General features: G+C 35.3%; 1 protein-coding gene across 5 annotated transcripts; it reads right to left on the reverse strand.

Moving 5' to 3' along the window:
• Nucleotides 1–2,117: 2,117 nt before the first annotated feature.
• LOC108163000 (RNA pseudouridylate synthase domain-containing protein 2) lies at nucleotides 2,118–16,811 on the reverse strand. Of its 5 annotated transcripts, none has more exons than XM_033393657.1 (11): nucleotides 16,708–16,807; nucleotides 13,920–14,678; nucleotides 7,903–7,995; nucleotides 7,645–7,732; nucleotides 7,360–7,582; nucleotides 6,254–6,341; nucleotides 4,831–5,051; nucleotides 4,570–4,760; nucleotides 4,275–4,502; nucleotides 3,850–4,181; nucleotides 2,118–3,780 (listed from the first exon to the last, which is right to left on the reverse strand). In XM_033393657.1, the coding sequence occupies exons 2-11, from the start codon at nucleotides 14,619–14,621 to the stop codon at nucleotides 3,706–3,708; spliced, it is 2,241 nt and encodes a 746-aa protein (XP_033249548.1). In that variant the 5' UTR covers nucleotides 14,622–14,678; nucleotides 16,708–16,807; the 3' UTR covers nucleotides 2,118–3,705. The 5 variants fall into 5 exon arrangements, with proteins under 5 accessions (XP_033249548.1, XP_033249547.1, XP_017153507.2 ...); XM_033393656.1 differs by having other exon boundaries at nucleotides 13,920–14,732; nucleotides 16,708–16,792; XM_017298018.2 differs by having other exon boundaries at nucleotides 16,459–16,788.
• Between the last annotated feature and the right edge of the window lie 1,048 nt (nucleotides 16,812–17,859).

Genomic DNA, 17,859 nt, shown 5'->3' on the forward strand with positions numbered 1-17,859 from the left:
ATATTTAATTAGCGCACAAGCTAAATTAACAATTAATTTTTATAGAAACGGTAAGTTCAAAAGAAGTTGGCGCATTTTCTGACCAACACAATTAGGCATGTATACATATGTATGTATGTATACAATAAACGAAAGCGTGTGTGTAGATCAGAGGTCGGTAGCGTCTTATGCACATTGCAGCTTCTCTCGTACACGTGTATAAACGACCGGTCGGACTCTGTAGAACCGATTACAAAAAGGTATGGTTCAAAGGTGCTTTTTTCACAAAAAAAAATAAAAAAATAATATCCAAATTCTATTATTTACATACATATGTATGTATGTATGTACATTCTAATGGAAGCAAAAAAATGCATGTATTAAGCATGAAAACTTTTTCGATACGTGAATTCCTTGCTTCCATTAGAACGCATAAAGAATGTGCTTAAGCAATTTATACAACAGGAAAAGGGGTACGAACAAGCAATGTCCGCGGCTTTACATTAAGCAAGACAACATGAAACGTAAAGTAGTTTACAAGTTGTCTTTATTTTTTCTTGAAACTGTGGGATATAAACGTCTTAGGATTGTTAAAAACAAAACAAAAATTTCAAAATGGCGCCTGCTACCTCCCGTTGAGTAACAGCAGCTTGTTTTCAAAAATAAATATTTCCTAATCGGGAAGACGAATATACGTAGTCTAAAATATTATAATACAAAATAGTTCAAAATTTGTCCATAAAAATACAAAAAAATATATTTGAATTACTTTATAGTTCATCTGGACAATTTTTTGAAATTTTCTTTGGAGACTTTAATGGTTTTAAGATATTGAGATTTTAGTGTGAGCGCATACCGTGACAATAGATAGCGCAGTCCGGCCGGCAATGAACATTTTTGAAATCCCTTTTGGATTTTAAGAATCTTATCTGAGACTATTATATCCCACAGTTTCAAGGAAATTGAAAGACCACTTACAAATCGTGTAAAAAACGCGTGTTGAAAGATTTAGTGGCCACAATGTATGCCAGCATCGAAGAACTGATTTAAAAACCCTGTGCTAACACCGTCACGATAGAATAGTACACCTCTTGGTAACTTTTGATGCTCTCGCTTATATTTTCTCAAGGCCTTCGCTATCATTGTCCAAAGGTACATCAAAGACACTGCACTCTGAGACAGTGCTAAAGTAAGTCGAATCTGCTGAAGATCCATGGAAGCAACTAAAGCAAGCCTTCCGGCGGTCACGAGCGCTTTATACGATATCATACGACCTATTTTGATTATCAAACCTTTCTACATTGTTGTTGGGAACAAGGCACAAGACTAATTTTGGATCCATGCGCGCACAAGCCATAGCTCGCACATACATATGTCCCAGTGCGATCATCGTAAATTGTTATTCGAGTTTGAACCAGATTTTAAATTTTCCTCATCCGCTCATCCATCCACTTGGTAATATGGACAAAAAATGTCCACATTGTCATGCACTCAAATTCAAACAAATTCAAACCTGTTCCTGAAGTCGATTCGCTGATTCAATTAATTATTTCAAATTACATCTTTCGCAGCAACAGAAATAGTTCACAATACTACGGAAAATAGTTGGACAAGTCAGCTAGTTTTTTATTATATAAATTATAACTTCATTACTAGTTTTGAAATTTAAAAAACACGAAAAATTTCCAAATTTTAGTGGGACGGTGAGAAAGCTATTTGGCACCGTTGGGCAGGTGTTCTCTGAAACCTCTGGTGGTTGAAAATATTTTTTTATTGTTTTTCAAAATGTTCTCCAAGCAGATGAGAAGCGATTTTCGAACTTTTTTTCGAAACTCAGAAGGTAGTAAAGTCTCTAAAACAAAGCTTTATTTGAATCTTTCGGCGTCAAAAAATTTAATTCATTCTACAAAACCGCCCAAGAAATAGTTCTCTACCTTTCAGAAAATAGGCTTATTGCTGAAAATAGCAAAATTATCAATGCACAATTGGGTTGTTACAATGCTAAAAGTGGCCGTTACTTAGGAGAGATATAAAAATTGCAACCCTCGTATACCACAATAGAGTAAAGGCGCATTTTGAATTTTACTTAGACTACGATATGGACGAAAAAGAATACACAAACTGAACAGGTTTTTTCTAAGAAACGATTGCGAAATTTTATTAATATCTTTCATTATTTTACTATGTATATTGCTTAATGCTTATAAATGTAGGATGTAGCTAATTTAAAATTGACTATTCACCTTTTATTAGTATTCTATTGGCTTTCATCTAGTATCGTTGAATTTGTAATAAGCGAGAAAGGATATCTTTGGGGGCGAAAACTACTGAATCTATATGAAACTACAATTTCTTACGTTTTTGCTTTTACTTCCCAGAAATAGACGGGCAAACAGAAAAACAAAGAAATATGTACATATTAGAGCTATATCGACTTGGCGTGGCGTTGTGATCCAAAATATATGATTATATGTACATATATTTATTAATGGTCAGAGCTGCCTTTAAAATGAAACTAAAGATAATGATTGTTCTGCTATGATTACATTGAGGCAAAATTAGTAGTCAGTGAAATTAAAAAACTGGCCATACCTTATAAACTACATATATGTATGTATATAGTATGTGACTGCATATCGTCTGCAATAAAAGCTTGATATTGTGTTACATGTCTTTTCAGCTCATCCACTTTTCGGTTTATTTGAAACTTCTGGGGTTTTAAAATAAGATAAGTATCATTTGTAATGCCTACGCAAAAGTAAACTGGCAGATTATATCAATGAGCTTTTTATACCCACATTGACTAAAAACAAATGTCTTTATACATGTATATGTATATATAAATACAATACAATTGTAAAATGTATCAACACATATGTACATTCAATCATAAAGGCACATTTTGAATTTTCTAATATTTAGAATTTCAGTTAACTTTGTTCTATTGGCTTATTGGACCCAGTTGGACCCACTCATGTTTATTAAGAGCAGCGGTCGACAAGCCCCTATCTTATGTGCATAGGAAGGTGCGCTGGCTCTAACGTACAGGTGCATAACACTGGTGTGCACCAATAGATTGTTCCGCTTTGCAGGCTGTCTACGCACACAAACGCTCTAAAAGCATGTGAAAAAATGCTTGCCGACCCCTGACTTAGAGTTGCATGGTATACATATGTACGTATGTATATATATACTAAATTCATACTAGTTCAAATACATTTGCATATGTATATTTATGTGTCTCTAAGATTACAGTAAATTATTATGTACAATGTACGTACATACATATGTATATAAACTTAAAAAATCAAAGGAAGGCTAACTTCGGGGACCGAAGCATTTGATACCTTTGCAGATATATCTTTGCAATATCAGCTAATACATTCATCCGATATTTAGGCAATTTGACTTGGCTATAAAAATAAATGATACATTATATTCATAAACAGAGAAAATTTCCTCTCACAAAAACATATTTTTCGATTTGTCTATTGTATCTAGACGGTTCTTGACGGCGGTACTAACCGTATGGGGATGTCTGTGAAAAGTTTCAGTTAGATAGCTTTAACTGACAGAAGCTAGAAGCTGACAGACGGACACATGTGGCCATCCTTATCAGATGCCATGTACTAGATGTGATTAAAGATGCTTTCTTTTGTGCTTTGCTAACATTTTGTCAAAACTCTACAAGGTTATTTCAACAGATATGAAATTAATTATTGCTGCTTAAGTACACTCTGAGTTCTCCCAATTTGTGCGAGCCCAATAAGGAAATTCAGTTTCGTACTCCCATCCAGGACCCTGAAAAAAAAGTTATTTATTTATTAAGAAATAACTTATATGGGAATAAAATGTTGCATTCAAACAAACCTTGTATTTCCAGGCATGCAGATACATGATAAGGTCCTTAGACTTTGGATCACGGTAGTGCACTTTGCATTCATAACAATGCGGATCTGTTGTGATTTTATTTAGCTTAATCCCAACATCCACATTGCCACCATCGACAGCGAGGATAGTATCGGGTGCCTGCAGTACTGACGAAATTTCGGTAGGATCCTTCGGATCAGTGCATGAAAATTCCTTTGGAAAGTTGGGAGGTTCTAATTTTTTAGCGCCCACTTCAGCTCGAGAAGGTTCTATGCAAGGCGGAGTAGTTTCGCGTGAATTTAGGCCCACGTCATCGTCGCTATGCTGAACAACTACAATTATATTTAAAATACAAAATATATGCATTATTAATTAAGAGGAGCGGGGACACGTTTTTTTATATGTATCTATATTTATTTACCAACCGAAAGTTTGGTCGCTGCTCAGGCTCTCCCCATCTGTTTCGTCCTTAGAACTTTTAAATATAGATATATCGGAATCATAATCTATTCCCAACCAGTTCTCCGCATTGTGGATGTTAATGAGATCTCTTATAAGCTCATCGTCTGACTTTCCACCGATATCCCCGAAACGCCCTTTTAAAGGGCCGAAGACTTCATGATTGTATAGAGGATCGTTAAGAATTGGATAGCCTATAAAATACATTTTCGTTAGTTCAACGCTAATTACTCGTGGGCTCTGATCACTGATTTCTCTCACCTAGATATTGCAAATGTACACGGATCTGATGCATCCTTCCAGTAAGTGGTTTGCACAGTACAACACTAGTTTTTCCGTTTTGTGAAATCTTTTGGAAAGTGGTGGTACAATCTTTCCCTCGTTGCGATACTTTACACACGCCAATTTTGTAACTTACTACCTCAATGGGCTCCTTACATTCCACGATTTCGCTAAAAATTAAAAGGAAAAAAAGGAATTAAAGATGCCTTTAAATACTTTTAATCGTTTTCTTTAACTTACTCTGGAAAAATTCCTTCCACTCTACATATATACTCTTTTTCTACTTGTCTATTGCGAATTTGCTGCTCCATTTGTCTTGCCTTCTTTGGGCTCCGTCCGAACAGTAATAGGCCAGATGTCAACCGGTCAAGCCGATGAATTGTGCGCAGATTCTTGAGGTTAAATTCTTTAGCGAGTATGAAAACAACAGTATTGTGCCTATAGCGGCCACAAGGGTGGACCTAAAGATACATACAGATACAGAAAAGGAGATTTTATAATATTAATACAAAAAATTGGTTTTCTATAAATGTTATTAACACTTAACTATTCATATTGTTTTGTAAGCAAACAGCAAAATAACTTAGTTTTCTATCAATACTCAAATTACACTGATTGACACGGAAAATGGATCAAACATCGGACAAGAATATTCTTATATGATTTTAATCGCTGAACACAATCTGACCTCCAAAAGTGCCTACATAAACAATAGGCTACATGAAAATTGTTCATGGATTTTTCGATTCCAGTAATTGGTTGACAGTTCAAACTTTAAACGGGGTTTTTTGGAACTTTGAGTCGTGTTTAGCGATAAAATTCTCATAAGAATATTACTATTCGATGTTTGAATCAGCAAAAAAGTTTTTCTTGGTCCACCAGTTTTTTGATCCTATTTGCGCTTGAATAAAATAGCCTCAACTAGAATTTCAGATTTTTTGTGAAAATGGATGTGTGTAACGTCCAAAAGGAATCGTTTCCGACACAATAAAGTATATGATTCTTGATCAGCCGAGTCGATTGAGCCCTTTCTGACTGTCCGTCCCTATGAGCGCCTAGTGCTCAAACACTATAAGAGCTAGAGCAACGACATTTTATATCCAGACTTCTGTGATATGTCACTGTTACAAGTGTTTTTCAAAACTTCGCCCCGCCCACTTCCCCCACAAATGGCGAAAATCTGTGGCATCCACAATTTCAAAGATACGAGAAAACAGAAAACGCAGAATCGTAGGAGATGACTATATCTTCTAGAGTGCAAAATCTGAACCAGATCGTATAATTATTATAACCAGAATCAAGAAAAAAATTTCATTCTCTCTCGCTCTGTCTCTCTCTAACACACAGGTTTCATGGTCGGCTTTGCCTATGGCAAAATGAGAGTTCAAGGATCTCAGAGACTATAAGAGCTAGAGCAACCAAATTTGGTATCCACACTCCTCCTGTATCGAACCTTGACAAGTTTATTTCAAAATTTCGCCCCATCCTCTTCCGCTCCCACTAAGGGCGAAAGTATGTGGCAACAACAGTATTGAAGATTAGATAGCCTGTTAGATTTATTTAAATGTTAAAAAAAGCTCAAGTAAAGAATAAAGTTTCTGATAACATTATCAGCGCTGAAACTATTTGCGTATTTAAGATGGCAGTCGTCAAAGCCACTTACAGGTATTGATGCAGGCTTATTTACAACTACAAGGTCCTCATTCATATGCACAATTTTAATTGGTTGACATGTCACAGGAACTTCGTGTCTGCAAATATAGCCATAAATCTGTCGTTAGATACATAATCATTACATGCGGTGCATAGGGCGAAATAAATAAAACATTATTATTGTAATAGCAAAAACTAACCTAACTAACCTGTTTTAATAACACCAGGCAACAAAATCAAACTTTTTTTACTCCACGAACCAAATTTTGTCTGATAGATTTGGGAGTTTTCAAATTTTTAATACATTTTTTTCCCGGCAAGGTCTTTTTAAAAAAAAAAAAATAAAAAAAGTGTTAGTGCTTTTTTGACATGACCTAAGTATGTTGCATCTGGTTAACCATTAACCGTTTACCCATAGATTTTTATAAACGATACCCCAAACGGCGCATAGTTAATAAATACAAATAAAATATGAAAACAGAATAAATAATTTTTTCTACTTTTCCAGAAATAAAAAAAGCTTTAAAATTTTTTTAAAAATCTATCAGAAAAAGTTGGTTTTGTTCGAAGCGTAAAAATCCTGTTGCATGGTGTTATCGGGCATTTTACAAATATTTTGGGAATATCGACAAGAGGTCGTATATACGCGTAACAGGTCCATTAATTGGTCCGATGTTGATAACGCCCAAAAGTTGTCAGAAAGTACCCGAACCATTTAAATAAATATAACATTATAAATAAAGTACGTGCGGTATAAAGACGATTTCAGTCTGTCTGTATGTAAATTAGTCTCTTTGCTTCAATCATTTTCATATTAAAATTAACGTGTGCTTTTCCAGTAAGATTTGTTTGAAAGAGGATTAGTCTTGCTGTGGGTGGCTATCTTCAGGGATATATTGTACATATGTAGGTGGTATGTATATACTATGTGAGTCAAAGATAGCCAGACCTTGGTCTTTTTATTTTTGATAATATATTGAATTATGACCGTGTAATTTTTCTATAATAATTAATTGTGTTATCAGTAACTAAAAAAACACTACTTGTAAAGAAACGGAAACTATTTTAGTTTCGGTGTTATCAGTATTCGTAGCTGAACCGTCAATGCAAAATTACCTGTGAACTATATTAGCGAGAAGATCGTTGTGTTTTAATCGATAGTCAATAGGGACTTTCTCGAAGTTAACTGTCAATGTGCCTGCTTGGATACAACGTTCGTACTCTTCAGAAGGGTGTGCGCGAAACTCCCGTGAAAATATATCCAGAATCTTTTCTCCCACCCAACGTCCTTTTGTAAAAGTTGTGAAGGTGAAGTAGTACGGGTAGACCTTTCTAAGACCTTTTTAATGATTATTATATATATCCAAACCATTTAATTCCATTCGTCAAGAAATACCTTACCATTTTCAATATAGTAAGACGTTTCTTGATATCGCTCGTCCGTAAATCCGGGTCTTTTGGCCTTCAGAGCCTTCGTTTCAAGTTTGGCCTTCAAAAGTTAATATAATTATTTTAAGCCTACAGAGGGTTTATTATGATTTTCACTAGACGTTTGCAACGCAGAAAAAATATAATCGCCGACCTGCTGGGGACTCTTTCTTTGCGTTATAAACATCCAATCAAAATAAATATTTAGCATACGAATTTTCAATGTCCTACCTTTTTTAAATCCTTAATTGTATCGCTATTATCAGTTTTCCTTTTTTCTGGTATTTTGATTTTCTCGTTTTCGGCCTCCCTGGTTGATATAATCTGTAAGATAAATAAGAGAAAATAACATCATGAATACAATGATTAATTTTTTAGTAATTATTTAATTAACTCTCTTTTTATACCTTTTTAAAATGGCTACTTGTTATATTTGGCAGATCGGGGTACTTAATAATATAGCTTACATCGATCATCTAAAAAACAAACACTTTCAAGTGAATATGTGTATCTATATCTTGCATATATATGCATCTATATTTCCTTACTATAGCACCTATGTGATTAAGTGTTCCGACTTTGACCAAGTATTGCTAAGCTCGGAAAAGGTACAAGAAATCAAAGAATCGTTTTCCGTACTGTGTTATATAGTTTGAATAAAGCGGAAACGGAAAAAGGCACCAATTGATTCGTTACTGAATACGGGGAGAGGGAAAAGAAAGGAACCACGACCAATAGTTAACGCAATAGAAATTCGTTGGCTGTATTTCCATCTCATATACATACGTATGCATGTTTAATATACGTACATTAGGGTGGAATAAAACTGGCAAAAAAATTAAATTTGTAATTCCTGTGCTGTTAATCCACGACTTCATTAAAATAAAAAATGAATAAGGTCAATCAAAGTTCAATAACTTCATTTTGAGGCTCCCCATGAAGATCGTTTCAAATGTTCGACTTCAAAATACGTTTTCTTTTTCAAACATAATTTTTGCGGTGTGTTTCATCGATTCCAAACATGTTGCTTGTCGCTAAAATATTAAGTCGCTCTAAGCACTAATTATAGTGGGAACGACAGATAACTAATATAAACATAAAAAATAATTGCACACACCTATGTACATATATAGCTATGCACTTTGATGGTCGTAAATAGCAAACTGTTTTGAAAATATTCCATCTCGGAAAACGATCACTGTGGCAATTGGATGTGATGGAACCGCCGTGGACACTGGACATAAAATCTGAGTTAAATAATTACTGGGAAGAAATCGTAATCGTCCTTGCTGTGGCTTGTGTGCTTGTTGCATGCGAATGAGTTGCCACTTCGTCATTTGGTACACCCGATACTCAAATATAGAATAGGGGTGTATTAGATTTATGGGGAAAGTATATATGTGTAACACCCAGAAAGAAGCGTTTCCGACCCTATAAGGTTTATATATCTTGATCAGCATCAATAGCCCAGTCGATATAGCCATGGCTGTCCGGCCGTCTTGTTTGACGCTTTGTTGCAAGATTATAAGATCTAGAGCAATCAAATTTTGTATCCATACTCCTGTGATATCACACTGTTATGTTACAAGTGTAAAATCAAAACCAGGGACCGCAAATAAAAGTTATGAATGCAAATTTTAAATAAATAAATCAATGTGAAAGAAATATGTTACGGCCACATGGAATATACCAAAATTCATATTTTCATAAAGGGTACAAACTGCGCCTGTTGAGTAGTTGATTTCTTGCTTGCCAGATTTTAAAATACCATTAGATATTGCTTTCTTTATAGAACAATCGATCGAAATGCCTCTTGTTGGCAAGATGGCCGAGTACTAATGTTACCGTAGTGTTTCATATTACGTAAGCTCATTAGAATACCTAAATATTGTTCTACAAATAGTATATAGACTTGTACACTTGAGAATATCTACTTGCCTTTGACGCTTATATGTTCGGGGTGCCTTCCCAGAGCGACTATCCGCTGACGTTTTTATTTTATTTTTGTTCTTTGTTTTCTTTGGCAGTGCGCCCAACGAATGATGAAAAGATGCTGCATGCCTGAAAAGCCGCGCGGGAGAGCCACATACCACGAAAGATGACGGCCGACACAGCCTAGCGGTCAAATCCCCTTAAGCAATCTCACAACTACAATGGTTCTGATATATGTTTACATGAACATGTAAGCATAAATGTAAAAATACGTGTGCACGACAATGGACAAAAGATACACATAAAACCAATAATGTATGTACATATTCCATCTTAAACTTAGATGTGCTTCTGTACTGTCACGAAGTAAATAACCAAGTAAGAACGCAGTAGTCGGTACTTCTTATATAAGATATTCATAAATTAGGAACCAATTTGAAACCAAAAAACCCACTGCTGCCGATACTGGATATATGTATGTACATACGTACATACATATGTGTATGTGTATTTACTTTATGGGGTCACTAATGGCATTTACTTGTACTCTACGAGCACCTCATATGAACATCTAGTATTATGAGCTAACATATGTGTATATATGTACATTCTTGCACTGACTACGCGTAAATCATGTCTGATTAGCAGACATTCACATACAAATGTATTTTTTTTTTTTACTACAAATATAATAATACATTTAGACTAGACTAGTATTTGAAGGATCATCATGATTTCAATTTCCATAAAAAACTTTTGTTTCCGATCGGTCGATCGCTATGGCAGCACATTAGTGCTTTCATTCTATTTAAGCTGATTTAAGTAAAACAGACAGAAAAATTCTTTGACGTAGATTAGTTTTCCTAGGGCAATTTCATACAGTGATCGGCTCTGTGGGGAATCTGCCTGCTTGCAGCCGGATTACAGATTAGTTTACGTCGAAACAGGAAATGGTTCTTGGATGGCTGGTGTGGCGGATCAACAAAAAACACAAACAATACAAACAAAAAAAGATATACCCTATACATGTTCGGAGATCCTTCCATCTCAGCGTTGCAAACGTGTTGTTACTACGAAACTATATACTATATTCATATAATTAATATAGAATACATTCGTTCCTAATTCCACATAAAATGATACTTTTTCTAAAGATCAGCGATGATACTATGCAAAACCCTATTTGAATCTTTGAATTTTTTAATGAATTATGTATTTTTTTTAGGTATTTTTCAAATGTAGTGTTTTTTATCACATAACCTAACTATCTTTCATCTGGTTGTATTGAACCTTGCAATTCTGAAAAATTCATCAGCTTTTCAGCTTTGAATACGACCCAAACACTCTGTAGCTTCAGCTACCAGCTTACCGACTGAAAAATATTAGCCTTTCAAATTCAAAATTAAACATTTTTTTTTTTTTGGTATGTTTGTTTTCCAAAAGTGTTACTATTAAAACTCAGGAAAAGTAAAAAAAATCAAATTTCTTGTGCTGCCTTTTTTTATTGTATAAATACATTAACTAGGCGCAATTTAAGGTATCGTTTGTACAAAGCTATGGAAACGATGCCGAGCGGCCTTTGCCACGGCTCTAGCTTTATACCCGGTTCTCAGTCAGTATAATATGTACTTATGTCTATATATGTGAGCTTATGATTTATTATTTAGACGCGTATCTGGGGGTAGCGTAGCCAGTGCAATTTCAAATGTTCCTTATAGTGTGTTGCTATAATGCTAGGATGGCGCAAACTTATGTGCTTTCTAGGAGAGGGGTGGCAAAGTACAACAAAAAATTTATCCAGTGTCATATCACAGGAGTCGGAACACAAAATTTGGTTGGTTTAGCTCTTATAGCCCTTTTCACCAAAAATCGAATATACCCCTACACTCTTCGAGTACCTGGTATACAAATTAATTAAATCATTCAACTGCAGAGACCTGTTGCCAGCGATATTCGCCACATACACACGTTATTTCATTAATGTATTATAGATTTTTAGTATACGTCGAGAGATAACTTATACTATATAATATGTATATAAAAATCAAATCCAATTATATCCAATTCACAGTGTGCCGAAAGAGTGCATTGTGTTTTCAGACTTTTGGGGATACCAAATGTTACGAATGTAATAAAAAGATTCAGATATTTATAGTAACACCAACGTAAAGGGTTTTTTGAATTAAAGTGGCTGGTTCGATTTGCAAGGGTACCAAAAGCTTCGACCACCATTCATTTTAAATTTTTATATTTACACCTAGGTATTTATCCGTCTATAACTTTTTAAGAATCAGTCTTTTTTCATTCTGGTAGTAGTTTTAAAGTAGATGCCGGTGGCATGCTTGATAGTTTCGATCGGTCGCTACAAAATCGTGTCATATTCTAGCACCAGCAGACCACTGATAATATTTATGAGTACGCCCACACCATGGCTGCTGGGGCTTCCTCGTGGAGCAGAAGAGGGGCAGTGACAAAGTGCAAGAGCCTTGCGACACGCTTTCTTTCATCGCTTTCTCATCACTCGGTTACGCAAGGTGCTATTGGACGGGCGAATGCCCCTGTCTGGAATACAGCACGTGACTCCAACCCACAGTATTGTTTTCAAGAACACACATAATATGTACATATGTATTTAGAATGATATCTATTTTAGTTTGATAATAATCAATGTTTAAGGCACACTGAAACACAGAAATACATGTCGACTATACGAGCATACATGTATACATATATGCAGATATTCATATTCATATAAACATTGGATTGTATCCAAATTGATACAAATGTGTTAACTAGCTGGAATAATTAAACTTTCGCACCCAATCTAGTTTCCTTATTAGGGAAGGGCACAGCTAGGAAGGTTACCAGCAAAAGGTTTTCGTTCTTCTGGACTTCTGTGTCCACAAGAGTAACATGCAGGGCTCTTCTCCGCGGTAGAAGAGTACATAAATATATGAGTATGATTCCGAGCCGGTTATTTTTTGTGCCGAAAATTTTAGAATGGTAACAAAAACTCAGAGACTATAAACCGAAAAACGAGCAGTACAATATCTGCTCAACGTTTTTCTGTGTGTCGGAAGCATCTGTTCTAAATCATATCAGAGCGGACACATATTCGTACATTATATTTAATGTAACCCAAGTCACACTATCCAAACGGTTGCATGTGAAATAAAAAGAAAATAATTAGCATGTGCAACAAATAGCATCAAGTTCCATTTGACCTCGAGATCAGGTGTACGAGTATTTGTCTTTTACATTAAAATGTAGCTAAGTATTATGCCTATACAAAGCATTTATCCTAACTCAACAAATGAGTGCAGCAATTTGTTGGAAAATTTATCTAACTTGGGCCTGTGCAACTCTTTGTAAGCAGCCGGTTTCAAGAATAGCTGATTGGCGACAATCAACTCAACTTTGTCCAGTAACGGTTGTGTGGAACTACTTATGTATCTTAAGAGTACTCTTATATGAAGCTCTTAGCTGCTTTAAAAAAAGCCAGAAAAGGTATCTTGCTAGTTTGGTTCTGCGGTGACTCTCTTCAGATCGGGAATACTCGTAAAATGGAAGAATACTAAAGATTATATAGTATGTACATACAAACGAATTCATTCGAAGATTTGTCAGCCAGAGTCTGTAAACGCTAGTATTGTGCCTTTGGTTTCAGTTACTTTATTGTCATGGTCATACGCTCGTTAGTGTGGAGTAATAGACATTCGACTCGACTCTGTAAATTACACTCACTCGTGCATATGTATATGCATGAAGTATTCACTTAACAATGGGAAAACAGCGTAGCTACTGCCACTATGATGAGCGTCTAGCTATGCTGAAGACCTTGAGTAACACAGGTAATTCTGTCCGCTCACCATTTGGCTTACGAAATTATCGAATTTCAAAATACAGTCAATGAAAGAAAAACGAAACTACGCTTTAGCGACGCGGAAAGTTGGAACGTAAAAACATAGTAACAAATATGTATGTATGTATGTATGTGGCACAGATTTTTAATAGCAAGCTACAAATTTCTTATAATAATTATCTCATTACCGAACAGGGAAATCGAAATGTAGAAATACCCAAAATTACGATAAATGTCCGCTTGATAGTTGCAATACTCTGTACACGAATGGAATGGTTGATCTACTATAGAAAACTTATTATTAATGCATTTACACCTTAAATCCCAGTCTGACAAAAATTTATCAAAGTGCAAGGCAGTACTGGTTGCTAGTAGATGAACATGCAATAATAAATCAATTTAATAACAATGGTTATTTTCGTTTAGTCATGACAAATATTTAAGAGCAGCTTACCTTTTTGTTAATCAACAATTCAACATTTGGTACAACTTTGATGGATGAAAGAGCAGATCCTTGGTTCCTCAGTCCAATTACGCTGCTCATGTTGAGGTTAATAGACGACAGGTGATGAAAATCTGGTGGCAGACAATTTAGGGACTGAACGATCGCGCATGCCGACGAGGATGCTCGCGGGGCTGCTTGTACTGGCATGGACAGAGACGATGTCTGATGGGTCAATCCTTGTCCAGCTGTTGCCAGAAGTGATTCTTGTGGGGCCACGGAGACACCTGGTGCTGGTGCGTAGTATGCACCCACAGGCAAGGACGAGAACATGGAAGATGGCATCAAATGAGTTTGTGTGTGGCTGTGGGGGTGTGACTGGGGACACGGATTTAGCTGTCCTGGGTAGCTCGCCACCTGAGTTGCACTTAGTAATGTTGGCCCAAAATTATATGCGGAACTCATTGGGAAGTGGGTTCCGGCGGCTGCGCTAGGATGCAAAGTCGGCTGCTGATAGTTCGACGGAGGAGCTGCTGCTGTATTTGGTGAGAGCTGTTGTTGGACTTGAGGCTGAGTTGCGAAAATACCTCCCACCGTCGAAGCTCCCATTTTATCCAAAAAAGGCGACTGTATTTGCATTATTTTCTGCTGATGCTGCTGCGCGGCCAGAGACCATGGCAGATACCACGCGCAGGACGTTTGGGTGTTCTGCATTTTGTAACTCGTTCTCAGAAGTAAGCGGGAGTTGTTTTTTTTTGCACGTATGTACTTCTGTATTAAAGTATTTAATGGTCAATGGTCAATTTAAAAGAAAAATAAATAGTTCTGAAATGAGTAGTCACTGTTACATCGTTTCCCTCATTTATAAAACAATAAATTCGAACATAGCGTAGCATTATTACAATAGATTGTAATTAATTTTGAAATATGTACATATGTATGTATTATCATATAACAAATTTCTGCAAAAGGTAAATTTGTATCTAAGAAGTAATAAAACATTATCTAATTTGTATTCTAAATATTTGTTGAAACTAATATGTATCTGGGCATGCACTCCTATACCCCTAAATATTTTGTTTTTATGTACATATGTATGTATATATGAATGTATCTAGGCAAGCTTATTTGTAGTTTCTGTTAGCGGAAAGGTGTTAAAATAGATGCCCGTCATAACTTTTGTACTTGATTTGGTTGAATCTCAATAAGTAAATCACAACATGCGAGATAGCTGCTAAATAGCAGCACGTAAGGGATTTTAAATCGATATTCAATTCAGACTTCTGAAGAGCGCCCTGTATGATCAGATCGTTCACGGTATTTGGCAAGGGATGGCAAATGGATAGTGGCAGCAGAATGGACACTGGATATACACATGATGATATTGTTATTCGTACATACAATCTGTAGGCACAGTATAGTGGGCTTTGTGCTCGATATACATATGTACATACAAATAAATAAATGTGCGCATGTATTAAATTAGAATATGTGCTAGCTTAGGCGACGTAGAATTTTCGGGTACATATGTACATATTTATGTGTCTATATAGAGGTACATATACATATTAGACCTCCGGACGTGCACATTACACGCGACAGAATGCTGTCTGCCAAGAAAGAAATCACAGAACTAAAATGATCAAGAATGAGTGTACATATTTAGGTAAATAAATATGTACATATGTATGTATATGAAAGAACAAGTACAATACGCACATGACATCGGCTTACTATGCTATGAAAAGAAAAATGTGCAACTATCGGAGCCCTCATAATAATGATTAAATAAATGGGGTGCTTTAATTCGAATGTAAAGCCAGCAGCCATCTTGGCGGTTTTATTTTTCATAAATCCTTTCTAAGGGAGCCACTACATTCAAAAACAAAGCTGTCACAAATATGAAGATATCTGGGTTTAACAGTTTTGGCTGTGCTTTTATGAATCAGTCAGTCTGTCAGACAAACAAAAGTATATATATAGATTTGCCAAGGCACTCAATATTAGCTTCGCTACAAACTGAAATATTTATGAGTACACGTGTATTGTGATTAACTAGGAATACTCTTATTTCCTCAATTCGTACGAGTGCCTGCATATGTAAATAGTAGACACTTTTTTATTGTCCTATAATATTTTTTAAAATCTTTTTTGATCGTCTGATTTTATGCTACGAGTCGTTTTAAGACAAATTATCGTTCAAATTATACACAAAATATATTTTGCACAGAAGAATTGTTACACGCTCTTTTCAGTACTAAGAAAAATTTAAGAACTTTTTTATGTGGTGAGTAATGGACAATGGTAAATTTGTTTGGTATTTTAAAATGCCTTACTGTAATGCTTATCCTATTTTCGAATTTAAAGCTCACTTAAATAGGCTATAGCTCTAACTTGTATACCAGCACCTGGTCTATTTAAAAACAATTTAAATGTATTTGTATTCCCCAAATGTTAGCCAATGACACAGTTTTTGATCACTTAGACTTCGGACATCCTGCATGTGCATGTTGAAATATTTATTTGATGTTATTCCTCACTTGTTGCTTACATTTAATCAAAAGAGAAAACAAGGATATCTTTTGTTTGACGTAATTGCACTCAAAACATCATCGGTTTTTTTTTTTTAAATATCCTATTTAGTTGTTTATTTTGGTTTCTTTGGGTCCGTGAACAGTCCAAATATGAAATTATATCACTATGCAACAAAACTTATTAGTTCTATCACTATGTCATATTTATACTATTTTAAGCCGTCAATCTACTATTGGTATAACACGCGCGGGCGTTTTTAACCAACCAAGTTAACACAATACAAAATTTCTGTTGTTTCGTTGTCCGCGCCCGACGTGCTTATGACACAAAGATTACTGTGAGGCCGGAGACTTTTGTGAGTTACAATTTGAAATTTTATAATCCACAACAGCCGCAACGGTGCGAACAAACCTGCTCTCACGGCTGTGGTTGGTTCGGCAGATAATTTTTGTTATTGCCTATTGCTCAAAAACGACTGCTCTGTTGCTACAATGAGGTATAGAGCCTTGCAAAAAATATGAAAAATTAAAGCAATATTAGTCCCTTATTCCCACATCGAGGAATCACATAAAATTGTCGAGCCCAGACGAGACCGAAAAAGAGAGTTCAATTTCACAGCACAATACACATTTACACATATTTACAATGTTTGAAAATACTATCAAAACTATTTTTTTGTATCACATTTCCGTTTTTTTTAAAAGCCAAAGTCGCAAATTTCTAACTTAATCTGTTGATGGTATACCTCACTTCTTTACTTACCTTGCATGCAGACCACTTTGGAGACTGTTCGTCGAACATAAGAGAGCTCTCGAACTTTTTGGATACTGCTCTGCGCACATTGGAGAGTTTCCAAAGAACTATCCAAAAAGTTCGATGTTTGATGTAACAAGCTTGAGAGTCGGTTACGACCATTTATTTACACAATAAATATACATAGTTTCGTTCAAAAAATAACTAATACTTATGTGCTACTATGGATTATGCATATCGTTAGTTTTTTCTTTATTTCAGCATTTGGTGGTAATATTATAGGGAGTGGAAAACATTATAGTGGCGGAAAGCGCGAACTAATAAAAGGGGTCATTTCAGAAAAAAATTAAAAAGACTTAAAAGTCGGGCAAGACTTCATTTCAATATCATCAGCTACTATTTAGGAGTTATTTGTATACGCAATACTCAAAGAGTATAGGGGTACATTAGATTTTTGGTGGAAGGGAATGTGTAACACCCATAAATTATATATATTCTTGACCAGAATCAAAAGCCGGGCCAATATAAAAACATCTTAAAAATAATATTTTTAAATTAATCAAAAAAAAATTGCTATAAAAAAAAAATAATTCATTTAAAAAAAATTTAAAGCCTCAATTTATGTGCAATTGTCGGGAGTTTTCATCTTATTTTTCATATTTTT

The sequence above is a fragment of the Drosophila miranda genome, chromosome 4, assembly GCF_003369915.1.
Source record: "Drosophila miranda strain MSH22 chromosome 4, D.miranda_PacBio2.1, whole genome shotgun sequence".
NCBI lineage: Eukaryota > Metazoa > Arthropoda > Insecta > Diptera > Drosophilidae > Drosophila > Drosophila miranda.

Excerpts from the sequence above, each read along its gene's own strand:
- LOC108163000 (XM_033393657.1), bottom strand. The coding sequence starts at position 14,621 with ATGCAGAACACCCAAACGTCCTGCGCGTGGTATCTGCCATGGTCTCTG. Across the intron at positions 7,733-7,902 it reads CAATTAAGGATTTAAAAAAG|GCCAAACTTGAAACGAAGGC; the intron begins GTAGGACATTGA and ends TAACTTTTGAAG. Across the intron at positions 3,781-3,849 it reads TGCATGCCTGGAAATACAAG|GGTCCTGGATGGGAGTACGA; the intron begins GTTTGTTTGAAT and ends CTTTTTTTTCAG.